The following is a 23,446-nucleotide window of genomic DNA, read 5'->3' as shown; positions in this document are numbered from 1 at the left end:
AGTAGTCACTGGCCAGGACCCGGTGATTGACTGCCGCGGAAAAATGCAAAATTACGTTTATATATGTGATTTTGCGTGCCAGTGCCGCCCTGTAGTATTTCTGCTATAGGGTGGTCGGGAAGCGGTTAAACAAAGATGCCCTGCGTTTTTAGGCATCAGTGTGCAAGAGGTCTTACGAATGTATACACTTTTGCACAAAGTTTTCTTGTATGTGTTTGAAGAAGAGGAGAGGAGTGCAGTTGTTCAAAAACAGGCAAAACCGTTTATCATGCATTTAATACACTGCGGTCTATAGGGCCCAAGACGCACAACACAGCTCCGTGTATCTTTTTGAGTGTAGCAATGTGAACAGCCTGTATTACAAACAATGGCAGTCCTGTCGCTGAGCGTTATCGCACGTAGGCTTATGCAGGCCATAGAGGGGTCGAAAACTGTCCGTTTAAAAAAAAAAAAAAAAAAAATCGGTCGTTCAATAGGCCGACATTACCACCAACGGTAAAAAAAATCGGCCGATTTTGTCCCATCTACAGCCGACATTTAATTAGTTCTGTCCCTTGCAGAGAGCTCCGCTATTATATTTGACATGAAAAAGTATTGCGGTTGCAACAATGTATCTATTTGTATCCATTTCGGATACAGATGGTTTTATTCGGATACAAATAGATACATTATTGCAACCGCAATACTTTTTCATGTCAAATATAATAGCGGACTGGAATTCTTATTCTTCTTTTTCTTCTTCTTCTTGCAGGTCATGGCGCATGCGCAGATTTTTTATTGGTAATACGATCGGCCGATTTGCCCATCACTGCTGGGAAAATCGGCCGATCGGCAAAATCAGACGATTTTTTTCCAACTTTACAGATAAAAAAAATGTGCCAAAACCCCGAAAAACGGATGACCAATTAACCCATTAACAGTGCAAAAATTGGCCGATTTTTTTTTTTCGGCTGAAAAATCTGCCGATTTTCGACCCGTCTATGGCCTGCATTAGGCGCACACACGCTGAGGTGAGAATGGGGGCCGGCAGAAAGGAGCAGGCTGTTTTGCCATGCTGCTGATTATTCCAGAGCTCCTCTGAGGAAAAGCAGCTTCACCATCTGGCTGAGTGATTATTATCAGCATTCACAGCTCTCACAGGGCGCTGACCTAAGATGTGACGTGCATTCTATGAACTGCAAAATGGAAGCAGGACACCTTTTGCTTTTTACAATTTATTTCTAAATATTACTACATATGGAGGAAGGATTTGTATTATTTTAGAGGACATCTACAAACAATAGACTCCAACCACAGGGCGACTGGAAAGGACAAGAGGAGTCACAGAGGGAGGGTCTTGATTGGAAGCTGTGGGGTCATCTGACTGGCAGCATCACAACCAGGAAGTGGAGGAGAAGGGTAAACACAAAGGAGAGGGTCTGCTGGGAGCTCTGGGATAATGAGGACGGTTGTTATATAGAAGGGACTGTACACTGCAGGGATGGACTGTGCTGTGTGTTATACTACAAGCTGAGACATACGGGGAGGAAGACTGGCTGGGATGAGTTAGAGCGATCACCATGGCAGCACTTCCATATACTGATGTCAGAGGAGAACAGGACTGACGAGGTGCAGGCAGAAATACAGGTGAGCTATAAACACCCGCTGCTTGTTGGACACAGGGGATGAGCTGTGCCTGAAGGGGCACCTGAGCAGACCACTAAGACCCCTTTCACATGGGTACTGTCGCTTGGCAAAAACAGGCAGCTGTGGTGCTTTTTTAACTTGTCAGAACCAGCCAATGGCTGCCAGATAACCCCATACACATTGCTGGGGCTGAAAAGAGGTGAAAGGGGCCACGCTGCAACTATTTGAGTGTATATCAATGTGGGTCTGATGTACAGATCAGAACTGTGATCTGATCCATGGGCTGGACCCACACAGATGTACACTCGGGGATATGCTTGATGTTTCACACAGATCAGTGCAGCTGTGTGGTCACTGATTTGAACAGGTTGCCCACACGGCAGGGCATTGAACACCTGACCATACAGTGGGGTGGATTTACTAACACTGGAGAGTGCAAAATTTGGTGCAGCTCTGTGTTGAAACCAATCAGCTTTCAGGTTTTTATTTTGTCAAAGCTTAAAGTGGAACTTATGCTTAAAGCGGAGTTCCACTCATCCTGTCAAAAAATAAAAGTCAGCAGCTACAAAAACTGTAGCTGCTGACTTTTAAAAAACAGCCACTTACCTGTCCCTTGGTCCCCTGCAGCCCGTTTCACCGGCCATCCTGGATTCCAGGAGGACGGCATCTTCAGTGTGGGCCAGGGGCGGACTGACCATTTAGCCACTCGGGCACTGAGATGCCCCTGGTACCTTTCATTGGCTATTTCATAGGCTTTTTTGGGTGTGGGCGAGGACATGGGGCCCCATAAACCCCTATTGCCCGGGGGCCCCATGAGTTGTCAGTCCGACCCTGGTGTGGGCAACCAGCTGTGATAGCTTGCGGCTTCACAGCTGGGTACCCACTGTGCATGCTCGAGTAGCGCTGTGCTTCGTGAATGGTCCTGTAGTCTTCTGGAACCTGTCACGTGTCCCAAAAGACTACAGGGAGGGAGGACAGCTTCCGTTTCTGATCGCCTAGGCGATCGGACCGGAAGTGGGAGCGGGTACCTGTCAAATTCGGGTACCCGCTCCCCCAAATCGTTAATCCTTAATGGGGAGCGGGGGAGCAGTCCTTAAAGCGGAACTTCCCCTTTTGGGTGGAGCTCCGCTTTAAGATAAAAAAGAGAAAACAGACATGATTTTTAATGCAGAAGAGACATGCTTTGCCAAAGTACAGCCAAAGCTCTTCTGCACTCCTGTGACCCGTGTTCAGCTGACAACGGGCTGAAGTCACTCAGCCGGTCCAGGCTGGGGAAAGATCCTGACTTTAAAATCAGGATCCACCCCAGAGTTTGGAATGGAACATGGCTCAGCCTCTCAACGATGTGCAGAGAGCCTGAGCCAGCTGCTTCCTCCCCATGCACAGCCCAGCGCTCCAGTGTGCACAGGGGGGCGGGGCAGAGCAGACAGCAGTGACTGACAGTCACTGCTCCACTCACAGCAGCACTGAGAACTCAGAGATCAGCAGTCATGTGATCGCACTGGCGGGAGACAGAAGCAGCAGCAAACCGATGTTGCATACACCTAGGTAAGTATAATTTTGAAAAAAAAAACCCATCCCATACCTCTCTTTTAATGTTAGTTACCTGCCTGCCTCTTATACAGTGAGCTGCACACACTCATCTCACTGTACTAATTCAAAATCACCAAAAATGATTGATCTCCCAAGCATATGTGGAAGTGACATCATCCCCGCCCAGCCAATGACAGTGGCCGGCAATGGAAACCCAGCCGGGCAGGGAGCTTCAGGACTCTGCATTGCTGGAGGCAAGGTAAGTAAAGTTCTGCTTTATTTGAACAAGCTGAAGTTAGAATCTGATTGGCTACTGTGCACAGCTGCACCAGATTTTGCATTCTCCAGTTTTAGTAAATCAACCCCGTAGATGTCTTATTTTCATTTCAGCTGGTAATGGATGGAGGAATCACCCATGTAGGGTCATTCAATAAAGCTGCTGCACCACTATACTGGAGTTAATTGCTCTTGTCATTCCTAATTTGCTCCACTTCTATACTGTGGCACCTCACCTGCACCAAATTCAAAGTAAAATATCAACAGTCCCTATGTTACAAAAGTGGAGTCCAGTTTTCTTTTGGCATGCAGAGACTGTGCAAGCTTTTATGAATTCCAGGGATTGTATTCTGACATCGGCAGCCACTGATTAAGGAAAATTTTCCAACATGTCACTCCTTTGGCTTTGATAGAACAGGGAGAGCCACACACACATCGAAATTTGGCAGGTCCCTGCTGAGCAGGCCAAATTTTGATCAGTTTATGGCTAACTTAAGGAGTTACTCCACTTTTTTTGAGAAAACAACCATCTCCACTGAGTGCGCAATTAACCTTGCAGGGATTTTAACAAACAATGCTGAAGATTCCTACTTTTTCTTCTCTAAGGTTTGCTCCACACTGGAATGTGGTGTGGGAAAGGTGCGTTCCAGACACATTTCTGCTCTAAGGGACTGTACACACTGGAACGCAGTGAATGGGAAAGGTGTGTCCCATGCATTTGCAGCCACCAAGCCAGTGCAATTTGAAAAAGTAGTGCTTGCACTACTTTTTCTGCATTCTGGTACTATATCAGCCCATTGAAATGAATGGGCTGTCAGAACTGTAACGCACAGGAAAAGGAAATCCCTCTATTCCTCTATCCAGACTAAAGGAATCTGCACTGCTAGATATTGTACCAGAATACCCAAACAGTGACTGCATCTGATTAGCTGCAGTCCCAGTTTGGCTCAGATATTTCCACCCAGCTCCTTAAATTTTCAAATTGAAGTTTGTCAAGCTGAGTGGTGCTAACGGAACAAAATACAAACAGAAGATCAAAAAGATTGTTCAGTGCTCCATACACTTCATATCATGATGTCACTTCCCTGCATCTCCACCTCATCCAATTGGAGATCGCTTTGCATTCATTGAGAAGAATGAAGGCATTTTTGCATTCTCAGACAGCGAGAATCAGTGTAGTAGCAGTGGCTACTGCAGCAATTCTCTACTTTCACAGAGCTCGGTCAGGTTTAAGATATGTATACGTGCATTGGTCCAAGCTATGCAAAAAAAAAAGCCATACCTGGAATTCTAGTTTAACATGCATTAAAACTTGTACATACGTGTTAGTGGGCCATAATGAAGAGAACCCACAAACGTATTTTAAATAGAATCCCAGAGGAAAGATTTTAGAGAGATCACCTATACACAGAAGGTGGACTAAAAAAAGATGGGTCAGAGAGAGAGTGCTAAAGTACTCCTACCTCATTAATAATACAGAGAGAAAGTAAAGGAGGGAGGCTAAAAATTCTAAATGATATATGCAGTTGAATATCATTATTCTAAGTTACTGTATACGGGGACTGAATAATTCCCAAATTAATTCCTAAACACGCAGAAAAATTGATACATGAAAAAATAAATATATAGATTCTTAGTCCCTATTTAAATTATCGTATAGTTCACCTAAAGAACTAAATGCACAACTTTTTTGCCCCATAGCCAAGACAGGAGGTGAGAGGCAATTCCTCTAAAGTGAGGGAGTCCCTTATATCACCAGAGTCACCAAAACTAGTGTCCTCATTGGAAGATTTCCCCTCTATTCCCATTCTGGGGATAACTAAAATTTGGTATTTTGTTGTTTTTGTTTTTTGTTTTTTTTACTTTTGGTGATAACGGTAAACATGACAAATAGACATAATGAATCACCCTAATTGTGGCACAGACAGCAATGCAATGCTAACAGGTGTTAAAGCCCACCCACACAGAGGCTTCATATACTGCATGCATATGACTGCCGGGACCAGGGTAAGGGAACACAGGTATGCTATTGGGCTGTGTATTTGCCAGCATCTATAGCTTTAAGAAGATGCTAATTTAAGATCTGTGCTTCTGATCCTTATGGGCTGGGGGTACAGGAGACATTAGGGGTCTAATAGACCACCTAAGAAAGAGAACCTGTTTCTGCCTTTTTTTTATATATAGTAAATATACAAATTTCCTATATAAAAAAATATAGTGAATTAAAAATGTATTAAAAATAACAAGATAATTAAAAAATAATAGCCCTCCTCCACTACACACATGAACTTGCATACCTATATGTAAGGATGGATGTGCATGCATAAAACATATGTTGGGTAAATCCCAGTTTACCAGAGTAGAAAAATAATCTTTGAGTATTATTTCGATTTAACTGTTTACAATATTTGAGGGTATATTACCATTTTACAAGCGCACACAATTTTGTGGCTGGAAATACCGGTAATTTGAAATTATTAATATGACTCGTCTTTTTCGTTTAACAGAAACTTTAAGATTCTATTACGTTTGAGTTCAGTAGAAAAAGCTTTTTTTTTTTCTGCTAACAAAGTGATTTTTCTAAGCATTTGTGCAAGGTTTCTATTTCTCTTTCTGATTTTAAGCTGCTTTTTTTTTTTCGACCACCCAGCTGCTCATATATCACACCCAGCTGAACATTTCTACAGAGAGATGGAAACAGACAAGCTTGGAAGAGACTGGACAAGCAGAGTCACAGAGTGAGCATCCTGATTGGAAAAAGGATGGACACATGAGCAGCAGCATCACACCCAGGAAGTGTGGGGATGCAGTGAACACAGAGGAGAGGAATTGCCAGGAGCTCTGGAATAATAAGGACCTTTATAGAGAAGGTACTTTGGGGTGAATGGACTGCACTGTGTTTTATACTACAAGGAGCTCTGAAAAGAAAGGGATTTATGAGACGTGATCAGAGGAAGACTGAATGGTATGGTAATGAATTCCATCTTAGTGCATAGCACTGTTCTTCTGTTGTGTGTTTTGTTATTTTTTTCCTGAGTTTTCAGAGAAAGGACAAGGTAGGCAGCAATTAATATTTTTTTTATGTTTTTAAAAAATTTTTTAATAATTCCATCATTGCAGATATAACAGGCATTAACGGATCAGAATGACAAACACATAGAAAATATTTAAAATTATGCTAAATAGTAACATGTAAAAAATATAAAGTAGACGGTTTTCCTAATTTTGCTACAAAAATGTAAATACACTTTAAAATACACGTAAACCCTCACCTTGTAAAGCAATCCAATTAGTGTAAAATAGAAATAAAAGGCAAAACTACGGGGATAACCTCATGTGTTAGTGGCCACCACCGTCGTGTTGAAGGCAGCCTTTACAGACTGCGGCGTTCTGGCCGCCCTCTGAGCACTCATCTATGGCCATATCAGTGGTGTGGATGGGGCAGATGGTGCGGGGGGGTGCATCCTCCGTTCCGTAAACTCTCCAGAGTACGGAGAGGGTTGGGGGGGGGGGACTGCAGAGTCCCGGGACTTTGGGATGGGCTGCCCTCCGTTGAGCGGGGCAGAGGAGCTGGCCGGGTAGTGTGGGCTGGCGGGGCCCTAGGAGCCAGGACGCGGTTTCTGGTGCCCAGGATTTGTCGAGCCCTGACAATAGGATTTTTTTCTGTCTGGGTCAGATGTTCTTTATTCATAAGTACAGATCGAATCATGAAAAAACTGCACCCCTAGATGTTGCTGTCAATTATAGTAAATATAATATGCGCACACATACTGTATATACAGAGGGTATAGAAAAGAATCGCCCCCCCCTTTTAAAATCACATTTTGTGATTTTATCCACAGTTTTTCTTTTATCCAGCCGTATTTACTCAGTGCAGCTTATAACATCCAAGTGAAAGATATAACACTAACATGGCAGAAACAAAATTCAAAAACAGAATCATAGAGTTGGAAAAAAGATCACCCTCCCCCCCTTCTAAAAATGACTTGTAAACTCAATCAAGTGTAGCTAATCACCTTTTCGATGGCACAAAAAGCCATTTGTCTTTCAACTGTGATCAGCTGTGGTTATTTTGACTAGCTCAGTATGAAAAGAGCTATCCTGGAGTATTTCAGTCCCTAAAAACAATCAACTGTGGGTGCTAAGGCACTGTCAAAGGATCTCCAGGATAAAGCCGTGGACAGGCACAAGTCAGGAGATGGATACAAAAAAAGTCAAAGGCTATATCAATGCCTAGAAACACAGTGAAGTCTATTAGGTAAGGTATTTAGTACAACACAGACCCTCCCTGGATCAGGACTTTGTTCCAAACTGGATGAAAGAGCCAGGAGGAAACTGGTCAGAGAGGCCACCAAGAGGCCTACAGCAACTCTGAAGCTGTTGCAGGAAATTGTGCCAGAGAGTGGTCCCTGTGTGCATGTGACCACAATATCACAAATTCTCCACAAATATGGCTTGTATGGGAGGGTTGCAAGAAAAAAGCCACTCCTCCAAAAGGCCATATTGCAGTCATGACTGAGCTTTGCAAAAACGCATCTTGAAGATTTTGAGGCCACATGGAAAAAGGTGTTATGGTCAGATGAGACTAAAATTGAATTATTTGGCCTTAACACTAAAAGATATCCAGTACAGCTCACCATCCAAATAACACCATTCCTACAGTAAAGCATGGAGGTGGTAATATCATGTTATGGGGGTGTTTCTCTGCAGAAGGGACTGGAGCACTTGTCAGGATAGAAGGAAAAATGGGTGGGGCAAATGTTAAATTCTTGAGGAAAATCAACTGCCCTCTGCTGGAAAGTTGTCAATGGGAAGAGGGTTTACCTTCCAACATAACAATGACACAAAGCACACAGCAAAAATGATCACACAGTGGTTGAAGGAGAAAAAGGGGAATGTTTTTGCATGGCCTAGTCAGAGCCCAGACTTGAACCCCATTGAAAATCTATGGAATGACTTGAAGACTGCAGTCCACAAATGGTCACCATCAAATTAAACTGAACTTGAGCAGTTCTGCAAAGAAGAGTAGGCAAATATTGCAAAGTCTAGATGTGCAAAGTTACTAGAGACATAGCTCAACAGACTAAAGGCTGTAGTTAAAGCAAAAGGTGGTTCAACAAAATACTGACACAAGGGGGTGATCCTTTTTCCAACTCACTAATTCTGTTTATGATTTAAAACAATTCTGACATGTTGGTTATCATTTAATTGGATGTTATAAGTTACACTAAATACAGCTGGATAAAACAAAAACTGTCTTCATTTCAGACTGCAAAGCAACAAAGAATGATTATTTTAAAGGGGGTGATTCTTTTTTTTTTATAGCCACTATATATATGAATTGAATCATTAAAACAAGAATTATTACTTTATTGATTTGGTTTGCCATAACATGTGGGTTTTAAAATTGGGCTGCACTGTAAGGCTTCATGCACACAGGACATTTTCTTTAACTCTCCTTGAAGCCTCCCCTTGGTGGCAGCGTCTTGACGAAATAAAGCCTGATGCTTGTGAAAGTCTGTAACGTGTTTAACCGCATCATGCATTTGGATGTTAATTCATTTCATTGGCCAGAATAAACTATTTATTCTGGCCATTAAAATAAATATACGCTCACTTACTGTTAGCATGCGTTTAGATGCGTTTTCATGTGTCAAGTGTTTTTTTTTATTTCTGCTAAAACTCTGCTGCTCCTGGACACACTGGTGGTGGGTTTTTTTTCCTGATTCTAAACTTGCCTGCCACTAAACGCCTCTAAAAATCTGTGTGTGCATGGACACATAGGCTAACATGCAGAGGAGTTTAGAGGAAGAAAAAAAACACCAGACACCCTTAGGGGCAGCTGTAAAAATGTCCAGTCTGCATGAGGCCTAATACTTTAAAAAATGTTTTTACTTTTGCCTTACTCATTTTGTGTATCACAACTTTAACATATCGTGAGGCGCTGCCTAAAAATGCAGCCTGCCCAGTTTTTGTCTTTCATTGGTGTGAACTGAGACCATAGGAAATGAGGCTTTTAGATTTGTCCTTGCCCCAAGACTGTGTTGTGCAACACACTTCAATGATGCTGGTGTGAACAAGTCCTTATCTGGAAGGTGGAAAAACGTTTAGTGCAAAATAAATGACTTTGGTAGTTAAGGCAGGCCATACATTAATCATTTTTTTTTTTTTTCATTAAACCAGTGGGTTGAAAGAAAGAAAAAAAAAAAAAAGACCTGATTCCACCATCCACACAAGTGACATGGCTGAGGGAATCACTCCAGCTGATTTACTGTATTCTGACAGCGGGGGTATTCCCCACCATCAGAATACACTGATCAGTGCAGCTGGGGGCACTGATTGTTCAGGAAAACCTGACATGCTGGTTGTACATCGGTAGATCGACTTCTTTATAACCAGCCTGCCTAAACATGGGTAGAAATTCGGCCGTTCCCTGCTGCACCTGCAGAATTCCAATTTATGTTTGGCTGCCATTTATTTATACAGATCAATGCACCAGAGTTAAAAGATGAACATTTGAGGAGAAAAGAGGAAAAGGGGATTAGTTCCAACAGAGGCACAGCTTGAGGCTATGTGTCAGGATAGTCTCCTGGGACAACCATTGTGTGCAATGCAAATTTCAAGGTGTCAGCTAGTTCCTGCCAGGTAACATAGAGACTGTACATAGAAACTGCCAGCTAACTAGTTGTGCAGTGAAGGTGGTAAGTAACTAGAAGGGAGCATTTTGTCCCTCTACATTTTGGTGCACCTTCTGCAGGATGTCACAGCTTTCCGGATTAGAAGGTAAAATAATATGTTTTTTTAGAGTGATCATGCTCAGGAACATTCATAGAAAGTCAGGTTGAACTGTGTGTACCTCAGCTTTTTCTGTACATTTTTGATACCCTTTTGATTTAATAATAAATGCTGCAGAATTTGCACTTTACTAAATTTACAGGAATAATGGCCGTGATTATAAATCACACACTGTAATGATACAAATGGTCTGCATCTAGTGCAAGTGTGATTTAAGCTTCATGCACACCGGTGTATTATTTAAATTCTCCTTACTACACTAGATCATTCAGCCAAGGCTGACAGAAAAATCTACTGTTAAAAAAAAATGGTCATTTTGGCGCATAATTATGTGTTTTTACAGGCGTATGGCACTTCAAAGCGTATGCACGGGAACTCATTTCATTGACTGGAATAGTAACTTCTTCTAGCCACTAGAATGAATTTACACGCATATGCACATGTTTACATGATTTTTGATGCACTTTTATGTTTATTATGCCAGCGAGCTCCTATTTGAAGGCTGGTTTACACCAGATACAGTCCAGTATGGTTTTTTTTTTCTGCATCAAAAACACATGGACATTAGGTTATATAGGTTCCAATGGCCTAGTTCACATCAGTGTAGTCTGTTCCAGTGCAGAAAAATAGTAGGACAATATATTGCATTTGTCTCTACACTGAACTGTACCGGAACGCAGCAACGCATTGGAACGCACATGTCCCTATTTAAGAGGGAGGAAAAACATGCAGAAGCGCATCCAGTAATGCACCTGGACTGCATTTCTATGGTGTAAACAGGCCCTAAATGCAAGTTTGGGGCATTTTTTTTTTCTAGATTTAGGCTTCATTCAGACAAGCATATGTGTATTTTCTGCACTGAATGCATATTCTTGCTGGCAGATCTTGCACAAAATGTAATGCTATCCACTAAGGAGCAGCTGAATTTTGGGTCCTCCTGTTTCCTGCACAGCCAGGTAACATGCACTTTTCCAACTTTCTGTCAGTAACCGGTCCATGGGCTTGTTTTGTCGTTTTATTTAGGGGAAACAACTTAGATAGAGACGAGGGGTATATGGGATGCCCAACTTGACTAGCAGAACACAAACTTTGAGGACAACTTCCTTTTTTCTGTACAAAAAAACAGGATGGATCCTGGACTCTACTCCCTCTGGAGTGGCATCAGTCTCTTAACAGACCGGTTACTATGTCTCTTTTAAGGAGCACTTGGATGAATCTCTTTAGACCCCAGCTGGAAAGTACCCATCCACCTGGCTGCCTTGAAGAGTATCCCAAAGCAAGGGATTCCAGAACAGTCCTTAACACTGTCCCAGGGAGAACTTGCTGGGTATTGCATCTGACAGCGCTCTCCCTTGTAGGCCCTAGGGGTGTAGAGGTAGAGGTACTCACACTGTTCTTTGTGTTCTGCAGCTGTGGATAAACTACTTTCAGGTAGTTTTTCTCCAGGCTAAGCAGGCTGTCCTTTTCCATTAGGCTATGGGGTAGTGAAGCTCCCTCTTTCAGATTCTTTTCCTTCCTTGCTTTAGCCTCCAACCTGGAGGCAGCGCCCAACTTCCCCGAGTCCCCTCCCAGGGCACAGGAGACCAACTTGGCAATCCATCTTCCACCCAACCACACTGATTGTCAGACTCTCTCATATTTGCCCAGCCACCCTACAGGCCTCCTGCCTGGGATTGGTCAGACTCCCATGAATATGCAGATCTTGGTCTCCATTCCTCCACCCCCTAGCTTCTAGAATCTTCTGAAAGAATCCAGAACCAGGGGGAGCTGCCAGAGACCTGACTTGTAGAGCCCTCCAGCCTGACCTAAAGTAACCCAAACAGACATGCTCGCTTCAATACTGTGAGCCATCTAAATGTAACTATAGCACCCCTAGAGGACGCTACATATATGCCTAAAGTTCTTGCATTAGGATGCATACAGCATTTTAGCTGTGTACAATCATTCTAATGACTTTACATGAGTATGTGTATATGCTTTTACAGGCGTTTATTCACATTTAAACGCATACAGTGAAGGAAATAAGTATTTGATCCCCTGCTGATTTTGAATGTTTGCCCACTCACAAAGAAATGATCAGTCTAAAAACCGAATGGTAGGTGTATTGTAACACTGAGAGACAGAATAGCAACAAAAAATTCAAAAGAAATGCATGTCTACCAAATGATACACTGATTTGCATGTTCATGAGGGAAATAAGTATTTGATCCCCTTTCATTCAGCAGAATTTCTGGCTACTAGGTGTCTTTCATACAGGTAACAAGTTGAGATTACAAGCAGTCTCTTAAAGGGAGTGCTGCTAATCTCATTTTGTTACCTGTATAAAAGACACCTGTCCACAGGAGCAATTAAACAATCAGATTCCAAACTCTCCCAATGGCAAAGACCAAAGAGCTGTCCAAGGATGTCAGGGACAAGATTGTAGACCTACACAAGGCTGGACTTGGCTACAAAACTATCGCCAAGCAGCTTGGTGAGAAGGTGACAACAATTGGTGCAATCATTTGCAAATGTAAGAAACACAACAACTGTCAGTCTCCCTAGGTCTCCCTAGGTGGCCCTCATAAAAAGTACACAAAACTATAATAGTGCTTGGGTAGGACGAATCGACTCAGGGGCTTGGAAGGCTTTCGTATTGGCTTGGGACCATGCGAAAAAATGCACATATAAATAAAAATGTGCACCACGTTTAGCAAAATATAAAATAAAAAGTAGGATGCATCTGCGCCTGGGACCATACATATCTTCATATTTTTTGTATAAAGAGTGACGGAAAGAAGTATTCGATCCCCTGCTGATTTTGAATGTTTGCACACTCACAAAGAAATGATCAGTCTAAAAATCATGCACCATGCAAGATAACACCTCGTGGAGTGTCAATGATCATGAGAACAGTGAGGAATCATCCTAGAACTACACGTGAGGATCTTGTCAATGATCTCCAGGCAGCTGGGTCCACAGTCACCAAGAAAACAATTGGTAACACACGCTGACAAGGATTGAAATCCTGCAGTGCCACAAGGTCATATCCAAGCCTGTCTGAAGTTTGCCACTGAACATCTGAATGATGCAGAGGAGGACTGGTTGAAAGTGTTGTGGACAGATGAGACCAAAATTGAGCTCTTTGGCATCAACTCAACTCGCCATGTTTGGAGGAGGAGGAATGCTGCCTATGACCCCAAGAACACCATCCCAACTGTCAAACATGGTGGTGGAAATATTCTGCTTTGGGGGTGATTTTCTGCTAAGGGGACAGGACAACTGCACCGCATCAATGGGACGATGGACGGGGCAATATACCGTCAAATCTTGGGTGAGAACCTTCTTCCCTCAGCCAGGGCATTGAAAATGGGTCATGGATGGGTGACTCAAAACACATGGCCAATGCAACAAAGGAGTGACTCAAGAAGAAGCACATTAAGGTCCTAGCCAGTCTCCAGACCTTCATCCGATTGAAAATCTGTGGAGGGAGCTGAAAGTTTGAGTTGCCAAACGTCAGTCACCAAACCTTAATGACTTGGAGAGGATCTGCCAAGAGGAGTGGGCCAAAATCCCTCTTGAGATGTGTGCAAACCTGGTGGCCAACTACAGGAAACGTCTGACCTCTGTGATTGCCAGCAAGGGATTTGCCACCAAGTACTAAGTCATGTTTTGTGAAGGGGATCAAATACTTATTTCCCGTGATTTGCAAGACATCTGACATGCCTATGCAAATCATACCAAAAGTAGTGCATATACTACTTTTAGAAATCAGTGTGGCTCTGACCAAGTTGGAACCACACTGATATGATCGGTCTAATTACAGACAATAGGGTGCGACTTGGCATTCAATTTGCAAGTTGCATGGCATGCAAATCGCATGCCAATTTGCATCCAGTGTGATCGGGGACTTAAAGTAGCACAAAACCTAGATTGTAAAGCCTCTTTTTTTCTCAAAATGCCAAACCTGTTATATTTACCTGCTCTGTGCAATAGTTTTGCACAGTGCAACCCCAAACCTCTTCCTGGGTCCCCTACTGGCAGTCTTGGCTCTCAAGCCACTTGCTATGAGGGCACTTGTGCTCCTACTGCTGTCAATCACAGCCAGTAAGGAGGGAGCGGGTCGGGGAAGAGCTGTGCTCTGTGTGTTTTATGGACACAGAGGCAGCTCAGGAACAAGCACATACGGGGACCCTAAAAGAGGAGGATCCGGGCTGCCCTGTGCAAAACCATTACACAGCAGGTAAGTAGAACATGTTTGTTATTTTTTTTCTTTTTAAAGCTGAACCTTTTAGTCTCACTTTAATGCAGATAATGCATTAAAAACAGTGCAGTTACAGCCCTTCCCTGGCTCTAGTCCATGGTTTGAGCGAGGCTGTCATTAAAGGAAAATGTGACTTCATAAATCCCTAAATATTTTCAATTCTTCTACTTCTGATTTAAAACCGGCAAAGAAATAATGGAGTAGCTAGTTACCGGTACTTTTTGTTGTGCTTTTTTTTTTTTTTGTTTTTTTTTTGTTTTTTTTGTTTTACTAACAAGTTTCAGTATTTGTTAAGTTATCAACAGTTGTGTTCTTCACATTTTAAAAGTAAACCTTTACTGCAAGTATTTTAATGAAAGAAATGACTAGTAGTGAGAGAAATAGGATACATTTTGGAAGGTTGGGATATGTGCACATAACTATGATTAGAGAAGAGAGACAAAAAAATCTTCCTGGAATTTAGAGCTTTACATTTCCTGGGAGTCAGACATCCAGTGCTCCAAAAACAAAATTACAGCTGCGGCCTTACCCTGGAGACATTTCTATCATAACTAGGTGGAGACTCATGCTCCCTAGACCCAAGTAAATGCTTTACTGAATGACATTTAGTTAGTAATGTGTATAATAAAAATTTTTGCCATGTTTTTCAGCTAAAATACATGTTTTTATTTTTTGTTCCTTCTCCTTACTGCTGATCACCTGCAGTGTCTTTGCAACCACTTCCTGTCTATATACATGCACACCAGTGATTGCTGTGATGGCTCCATATCATATATGTACTATACCTGCCTCAGACACTGATCAGCCAAAACATTATGACCACCCACCATAACCTATTGAGGCAGGGACTCCACTACATCTCTGAAGGTATGCTGTGGTATCTGGCACCAAGCCATCATTAGCAGATCCTTTAAATTCTGAAAGTTGTAAAGTGAGGGCTCCATGTATCAGACTTATTTTTCCAGCACATCCCACAGATGCTCCATTGGGTTGAGATCTGGAGAATTTGGAGGCCAACACCTTGAACTTAAACCATTTTTGAATTTATCAGACCAGGCCACCTTCTTCCATTCCTTGGTCCAGATCTGAAACTCGTGTACCAATTGTAGGTACTTTTGCCTGTGGACATGGGTCAGCATGGGCACCTGACCGGTCTGTGACTACACAGCCCCACACACAACCAACTGCATGTCCTGACACCTTCTATCGGAACCAGCATTAACGTTTTTAGCAATTGAGCTACCATGGCTCTTCTGTTGGATTGAACTATGTTGGCCAGCCTTTGCTCCCCATGTGCATCAATGGTCAACCATGACCCTGCCACTGGTTTGCTGATTTTCCTTCCTTGGATCAATTTTGGTAGGTCCTAACCACTGCATGCAAACCGGGAACAACCCACAAGAACTGCAGTTTTGGAGTTGCTCTGACCCAGTCCTCCTCCACTACAATTTTTGGCCTTTGTCAAAGTTGCTCAAATCCTTACACTTGCCCATTTTTTCTGCTTTCAGTAGATCAACTTCAGGGACATGTTTACTTGCTGACTTTTAGATGATATTGTACTGAAATAATCAATGTTATTCACTTTACCTGTTAGTGGTCATATTGTTATGGCTGACTGTTGAATGTGTTTAAATGGCATTTTGGAATCGCCATCGTAGGCCCATTTGACAGGGTGACAATGCAGACGCACAATAAGCAAAACAAGGATAAAGAGTTGTCAGACAATTACAGGATATAAATGCATGCATAGTGATTGTCATAAGAGGATCACCGAGTATTATTTTGAAAAAGCTTCAGATTTAAAAGTATTGAAAAAAACTTTTGGAAATTACAATAACACATTAACTTCTTTGTGCCGGTCACTCACGGCCCTTTTAAGAGTTTCAGGAGGCGGATGGGGTTTTAGGGTCATGTGACCGCCGTGATTCGCTGTCAGGGCGGTCACATGATCGGAAAAGGGGAGATCGGGACCTTTACGGGAGTCGCGGACATATGTGCTGGGAGCGTGCAGGGCTTGTGCTCTCAGCACATATATATTTTCTTATTGCATGCAAATATGCAGCCGCTCAGCGTAAAGGCCCAGACTCCGAGAAGCTGCATATTCACATGTGATCGGCATCAAGGGGTTAAAGCTTAAGGTTTTTTTTTTTTTATTGAGTTTAAGGTGGTTGTAAACCTCAGACATGAAATATGAACAAAGCATATCTCTCTATAGTGTGTACTTGTCTCAATCTAGAGCACTAAGTGCCATTTCTGTCCGCTGCGTTGTTCCTCTGCTATCTGCATGAGTCACTTCTGACAAGTTTTCCTGACACCAAGAGAAAAATGGTGACAGGGGAGGGATCTCCAGCAGATTGACAGCCTCAGCTCTGTTCTTGTGAGCTGTGTGGAGGGGGGTGTGTCCCTTCCTTCCAATCAACTATCAGAGTTCTCACTGAATGTACCTTCAGCTCCTCACCCTCAGGTTTTCAGAGCTGAGATCCTGTGTAAATTCTGCACTTTGAACTGATATAGAGAAGAGAATACTGCATTTAAACAGGTACAACGTATATAAGAGGATTTGTTTCACCTCTGTGTATCATATGAGACCAGTCACTTCACTGGGTATATGTACGGGTTTACAAACACTTTAAACAACACAGTTCAGTACTGTGCATGATACTATTTTTTTATTTGCACTAACATTTTAAAATTCCAGGATGAGCTTTTGGGAAACTACACCCTTCTTCTCAATTTTAAGCAGTACTTCTAACCAAAAGGCTTAGCAAAATTGTGCTAAATGTTTGTGTATCTGTTGGACCAAGAAAAAGGGTGTAGGCTTGTCCTGAAATGTTTAAATCTGCAGTCCCTAGTTCCCTCCTACTCCCTTATCAACATGCTATTGAACTTTTTACATAGCCTTTCCATTTTTATTGCATACTTTTATTTTTAAAATCAGTGATGAAACAAATTGCCTTTTAGTTTTCTTGACTTTAAGATGCCTACCGGTGAACAGGATGGTAGGGGAGCTCTTGGAAAGACTCCATAGCTCTCAACTGTCCCTCATATTGAAGGAAGTAGTGTTCTTCATTTTGTACCAAATCCCTCTGGTCCTCTTTCCTGCACACTTGTTTCTTTTTTTCAGCTAATATACAAACTTTTTTTTTTTTAAATCTTAAAATCTACCATTTTAAAGTGGTTGTAAAATTAAAACATTTTTCACCTTAATGCATTCCCTGCATTAAGGTAAAAAAACACATTTTGCCACTTCTGTGCCCTCCCTCCCAAACCTCACTTACCTGAGTCTTATATTAATCCTGCGCTGTGCCCGTCTGCCGGTCTTCTCTCCTCTCTCCCTGCTCTCCCAAGCTTTGCTGAGAGCAGTGGGAGCTACTGGCTCCTGCTGTTGTCAGTCAAATCCTGTGAGCAGAGAGCAGGGCTGAGCTGCAGTCTGTGTGTTAATGGACACACACAGCCCGGCTTGGAATCGAGCCCGCACGTCTGCCCCCATAGCAAGCGCTTGCTATAGTAGCAGACATAGAAGAGGAGGAGGCAAGTTCACCAGTGTGGGACTCCAGAAGAGGAGATTCAGGGCTGCTGTGTGCAATACCATTGCAGGGAGCAGGTGAGTGTAACATGTTTATCATTTTAATTAAAAAATAGTTTACTAAATCTTTCATTCAACCTCTAAATTATTACATTTTGTTATTTTGAAAAGTCCGTAAAAAGGAAGGGGAGTGGTAAAAAAAATCTCTTGTGGGTGTAACCAATCATATTTTGCATAAACCTCTTCGCATCAGAATAACTCCTATATACAGGTAGGCCTCAAGGCTCTGCTGTTGTCACTGACAGCTCCTGGTCACTGTTTAGGACTGGCAGCTGGTGGAACAGGCTCATGATCATGTGAGCCCTGTTACAGCCAGTCACAGTGGTCACATGATCAGAAACTCTGCCTCAGCCTCTCAGGATCCAGTTAAGGGCTCAATCACACTTTACTGCGGGCCCTGTGCAGGTGCGTGTTTCCCCTGTATGGGGATGCATAGGTGTTGCCTCCCTGTGCCAACGTCCTATTCATTTCTATGGGGACAAGGGGCTGCACAAACAGTCGCTGTGTCCTAATATAACATGCGGGTGAGTGCGGGTGCAGGTTCCTGAAAGCGCCCTGTGTGCATTTGGGGTCCCTTACCTGCATGTCATATGAAAACACAACTGCTGTGTCTATGCAACCACGTTTCCCAAAGGGAATGAATGTGACGCTGGCACAGGGAGGCACACAACACCTGTGCATCCCTGTGCTGGGAAAACACTGGCCTGAACAGGGCCCGTAGTAAAGTGCCCCATGTGACCGAGCCCTAAAGGGCCACCAGGGGGCATTGGGAAGGGGTAACCCTTGGCCGGAGTAAGTCTTTTGCCTACATACTTTGTGCTAGAAGGTGTCCTCTCTCACCTCCAAAGGTGGGTGGTATATAGGCTCCTTACCATGCTTCATTTCAGCACAGCCTTTCTCAAACTTTTCAGCACAGAGGAACCCTTGAAATAAATTTCCAATCTCAGGGAACCCCTGCTAAAAAATACTATATTTACTACTTGTAATACATTAGTGTGATGGTGATTGGGACGAATTGTCCTTACACTTGTGGTCATTGGGAATTATTACCCCCTTACAGATAGCCAAAGAGATCAATGGTATCAGTGGGAACTTGCTCAAGGTACACCAGCAACTTCTGGGGCAGCCTTTCTCAACCTTTTCAACACAGAGGAACCCTTGAAATAACTTTCTGGTCTTGGGGAACCCCTGCTAAAAATTACTATATCTATACCTCGTGACACATTAGTGTGATGGTCTGTGGGAAGAATGCTCCTTACACTTGTGGCCTTTGGAAAGGATAACCCATTTATAGATGGTTAAACAGATCAGTGGTGTCAGTGGAAACCTTTCTTAGAGGGAGAAATTGCTCACGGAACCACTAGCAACCTCTGGAGGAGCCCTGGCTGAGAAAGCAGATAGTGTGCTGCATGTATTCCTCTGCAGAATGTTTGTAGGTAGCGATCTAGTAAATGTACTTGTGATTTCTTTTTTTCCTGACTGAACAAGCAGAAGTCCTCTTGCTTGTGTTATATGAAAATAGCTGAGAAAATGTATTCAGTTGATTGTCCAGTGTGTCCAGTTCAGACAGGTTGACATGAAGTTTATGTATGTAGTTTTTAATGATGTTAATATTCATTTAAATATGGTAAAATACTGTTTGTTAATCAGCCAGCAAGCTCTGTCATGCTGCAAAATTCCACACTGATTGCCGTTTCTTTTTTCATTTCTGTAGTTTTCGTCAGAGTTCATGAGAATCACATTTCAACAGCTGCAACCTGATGTAAGACTTTGGAAAAACACTGTCCTGTACACAGGCGGCACCAGGCACAGCACTCTGGGTAACTCTGGAGAATCTAACTTCTGAGTATGGATGTGTTCTCTTACTGGACTCTTCTCATTTGCAGTTACTTGACTTTTAAGACAGCAACCACGCTTTGTCATGTGGATTATTAACCTCTTCACATTCAGTGTTGGACATAACACAACTATTTACTATCTGATTCATTCCTTGTGTATGGTTACACTCTCAAGGATCCTTGAATGAGCCAAAACAGCCAGTTCTGGAAAAAGTATCAATAACCATTCTCAAGATCCAGTGCTTCCAGCAGCTGGCCTGATTGGCCAATGATGTCCTGGTGAGTTTCTCTGCTATCTGCACTGTGTTATTTATATTCACCTCAATGTACCTGAAAAGGAATTTTATTAGAAAAAGATCCTTTCTTGCTCATCCATCCCTATTTCCTACATTGAGAGGATTTTCATGAGCATGAGAGCCGTAATCTTGTTCTTAACTTTTGATCCATCTGATGGTGATTATAGCCTGCAATGCACTCTGCATGCCAGATCTCTCTATGGATGGAGTATGTATCTATGACAATGGTTCTTCTATGATTTATATGAGGGCTACCAGAAGACAATGCTCAAAATCCTCTTTGCTGTGTAATTTTTCCCAAAATACCTCTTAGTTTGCAACAATTTATAAACCGTAAAATCACTTTGAATTGGAAGCTGACAGGTTATAAATATATACTTATAGATACAAATAATAATAATATTTCCTTCTTCTTATAGATGACCATCTGCAGGAAGCCATCTGGGAAGACAGTGCCTGGAAAGGAGGGTGAGGATACCACAGTCGAGCCCCTTCAACATTCCAGAAGGAATGGCTGGAGTTGGCCTCCTCACCCTTTACAGTTTGTGGCCTGGATCACATACCTTCTGTTTACAGTCATTGGATTTGGGGTCCTTGTTCCCCTGTTGCCCCGACACTGGGTGGCTGCTGGTTATGTGGTATCCTTTCATGGGAGTTCTGAAGCAATACTATTATCTCCATACCTGCAGTAAAGCACAATGTTTGGCTGTAAAGTAATACCATTTAGTGGCTAAAAACGGGCCACACGTGGTTCAGTTTTTTTCATCTTTTTATCTGACAGGGCAGTTTTATAGAAGTTTATCTGTAAATTGACATCTGTTCAACTGCAGTGGCTACACATGGATCATAATTTGACTGGTCCCTGCTGAACCAGCCAAAATTTCGTTCCATCTATGGCCACTTTTTCTCAGTAGATTGAAAGTTAAAGCTTGAATCACTGTAGGTTTCTTCTTCATGCCTGACCACAAACCTGGAGTTTTGAAAGTTTGCTAAATACACAGGGACCACTAATACTGGCCAACTACAAAAGACAATGAAAGTGTTGCTTATAACACCCTTTAACTTTATGCTTTTAAAAGAATGTGCAAGGCTATGAGCCTGCTGTAGGCTACATTATCAGATCTTCTTGAGCTCTATTTGATTTTAACTCCAAAATATGAATTCTGGAGATGACAGCATGGTGTGGAGAGATGGGCATTGCTTATGGTAGGTTGCAATTTTCACCTTCAGGAGACTTTATCACTTTGCTTCTGTGAGAGGTAATAAATGTCTGTACATTTTATATTTGCATGTTGCTTCATATTCATGCACTTAACAACGGTCACAAAAGAGTTAATTTCTAAGGACACAGGGTACTTTAACCGCCTCCAGCCCGCCATATAAGGTAATGACGGGTGCAAGGCGGTTCTCTCATTCTGGGAGGACGTCATATGACGTCCTCCCATTCTAACCGTGCATGCGCAAATCCGGGAGCACACAGCACGGCGATCGGTGGTGAGCTGTGTCCCTCAAACACAGCGGATCACCAATCAACGGAAAAAGCCGAAGATGTCGGCTCGGTCATGTGATCAGCTGTGTCCAATCACAGCTGATCACATTTAAATAGGGAAATGCCGGTTATAGGCATTTCTGTCCTCACAAGCTGTCACGCTGACAGCTCAAGAGGAGAGGAGAGCCGGTAATTGGCTTTACTCAGAAAGGACATGTGCACTGATCATCACGGCACTGATGATCAGCGTGCCCTGATGATCTGTGTAGCCCTAGCAGTGCCACCTGTCAGTATCCATCAGTGCCAGCTTTCAGTGCTCATTAATGCCACCTGCCAGTGCCCATCAGTGCCACATCATTGCCACATATCAGTGCCCATCTGAGCTGCCTTTGAGTGTTACCTATCAGTGCCAGTCAGTGCCACCTATCAGTGCCAGTCAGTGCTGCCTATCAGTGCCACCTATCAGTGCCAAATATGAGTGCTACCTTTCAGTGCCCACAAGTGATGCCCATCAGTGCCACCTACCATTTCCTTCTCATCAGTGCCACCTATCAGTTTCCATCAGTGCAGCATATCGGTGCCCATCACTGCAGCCTCATTAGTGCACATCAGTGAAGGAAAAAAATCACTTATTTACAAAAAATAAAAAACCCAGCGGTGATTAAATACCACCAAAAGAAAGCTCTATCTGTCTCAAAAAAAAAATGATAAAAATTTCATATGGGTACAGTGTTGCATGACCGCGCAATTGTCATTCAAAGTGTGACAGTGCTGAAAGCTGAAAATTGGCCTGGGTAGGAAGGGGGTAAAAGTGCCCTGTAGGCGAGTGGTTAAAAATGTGCTTTTAATATGTAAATCAACCTGGGATACTGCATTTCCATTTCACAAAATCCCATAGAAGGCTGAAAGTGTTATCTGGTGCGAAGTGGCCACACAACGAAGCAAAAGTGTACTCCTAAGGTCTCATGCACACTAAAGCCAGGGACTGGCTGAGAATCGATCCATGTATGGGCAGGCTGATTTTACACAAATCGCTTGATGTAGATGCATATGATTACTGCCAGCGGCTATAACCAATAGCAGTAATCATTGTGTTCTGCTGACCGGGAAAAGTGGTTACCTCAGGGGACTAATACGATATACCAAAAACTTGAGTAAAAGTATATTATCTTTATTGAATATCAAAATTGCTACTAATATAAAATGTAATGAAAAAATCTAGTACACATCCATATTCTTGTCCAGACAATGTTGTCTTCCCCCATAATCAAAATATCAGTTGTCACCTGTGGCCACCATACAGGGAGATGTTGCCAGATTGTGGAACCTCCACTAATCAGGATATTTCCCCAATGTATAATACCTCTCAAAGGGACTACACAGTATGTCAGTGAGCCATAAATTGAGAGATAAATTGAGAGATATGAAAATTGCAATTTTTTTAAATTAAGTCTCAATGAGAAGGAGATACCATAGTGAGTCCATGATAGACCAATCACTGCTATAGTTTGCCCATATTTCTATATATGTATATGCACGTGGAAGTTCTTCTGTGGCAGTTTCAAACTTGGTTGATGTACAACAATACCTATGTGCAGAATACAAGGGATATGTTGAGTAAGATATCAGAATTGGAGGTGACAGATGACTCCCTTGGTAGGGATCGACGTGGAGTCCCTCTGTGACTCTGTGCAGTTACGGGAGAAATATTACCTTCAGATGGGGCCACAAAATAAGTTAATTATGAAACTCCTTGAGTTGGCT

At 42.6% G+C, this 23,446-nt stretch overlaps 1 protein-coding gene across 3 annotated transcripts in view; it reads left to right on the top strand.

Annotated features, from left to right (window-relative positions):
- Window positions 1–1,366: 1,366 nt before the first annotated feature.
- Window positions 1,367–23,446, top strand: part of ZDHHC1 (zDHHC palmitoyltransferase 1) — a 44,787-nt gene continuing 22,707 nt past the window's right edge. Inside the window, exons 1-4 of one of the 3 annotated variants that reach the window (XM_089684781.1) lie at window positions 1,367–1,626; window positions 6,086–6,305; window positions 19,774–20,176; window positions 20,613–20,831. In XM_089684781.1, coding sequence (XP_089540907.1) covers window positions 20,613–20,831 — 219 coding nt within the window. In that variant the 5' untranslated portion in view covers window positions 1,367–1,626; window positions 6,086–6,305; window positions 19,774–20,176. Of the gene's footprint in view, window positions 1,627–6,085; window positions 6,401–10,202; window positions 10,219–19,773; window positions 20,177–20,612; window positions 20,832–23,446 lie in introns of those variants that run through there. The other 2 variants (XM_089684780.1, XM_089684782.1) reach the window with 2 other exon arrangements.

This window comes from Staurois parvus, unplaced genomic scaffold, assembly GCF_062004578.1.
Source record: "Staurois parvus isolate SC_StPar_1 unplaced genomic scaffold, SC_StPar_1.0 ptg000356l, whole genome shotgun sequence".
NCBI lineage: Eukaryota > Metazoa > Chordata > Amphibia > Anura > Ranidae > Staurois > Staurois parvus.
The sequence above is the reverse complement of the archived record's forward strand: the minus strand, read 5'-3'. Positions and strand labels throughout refer to the sequence as shown.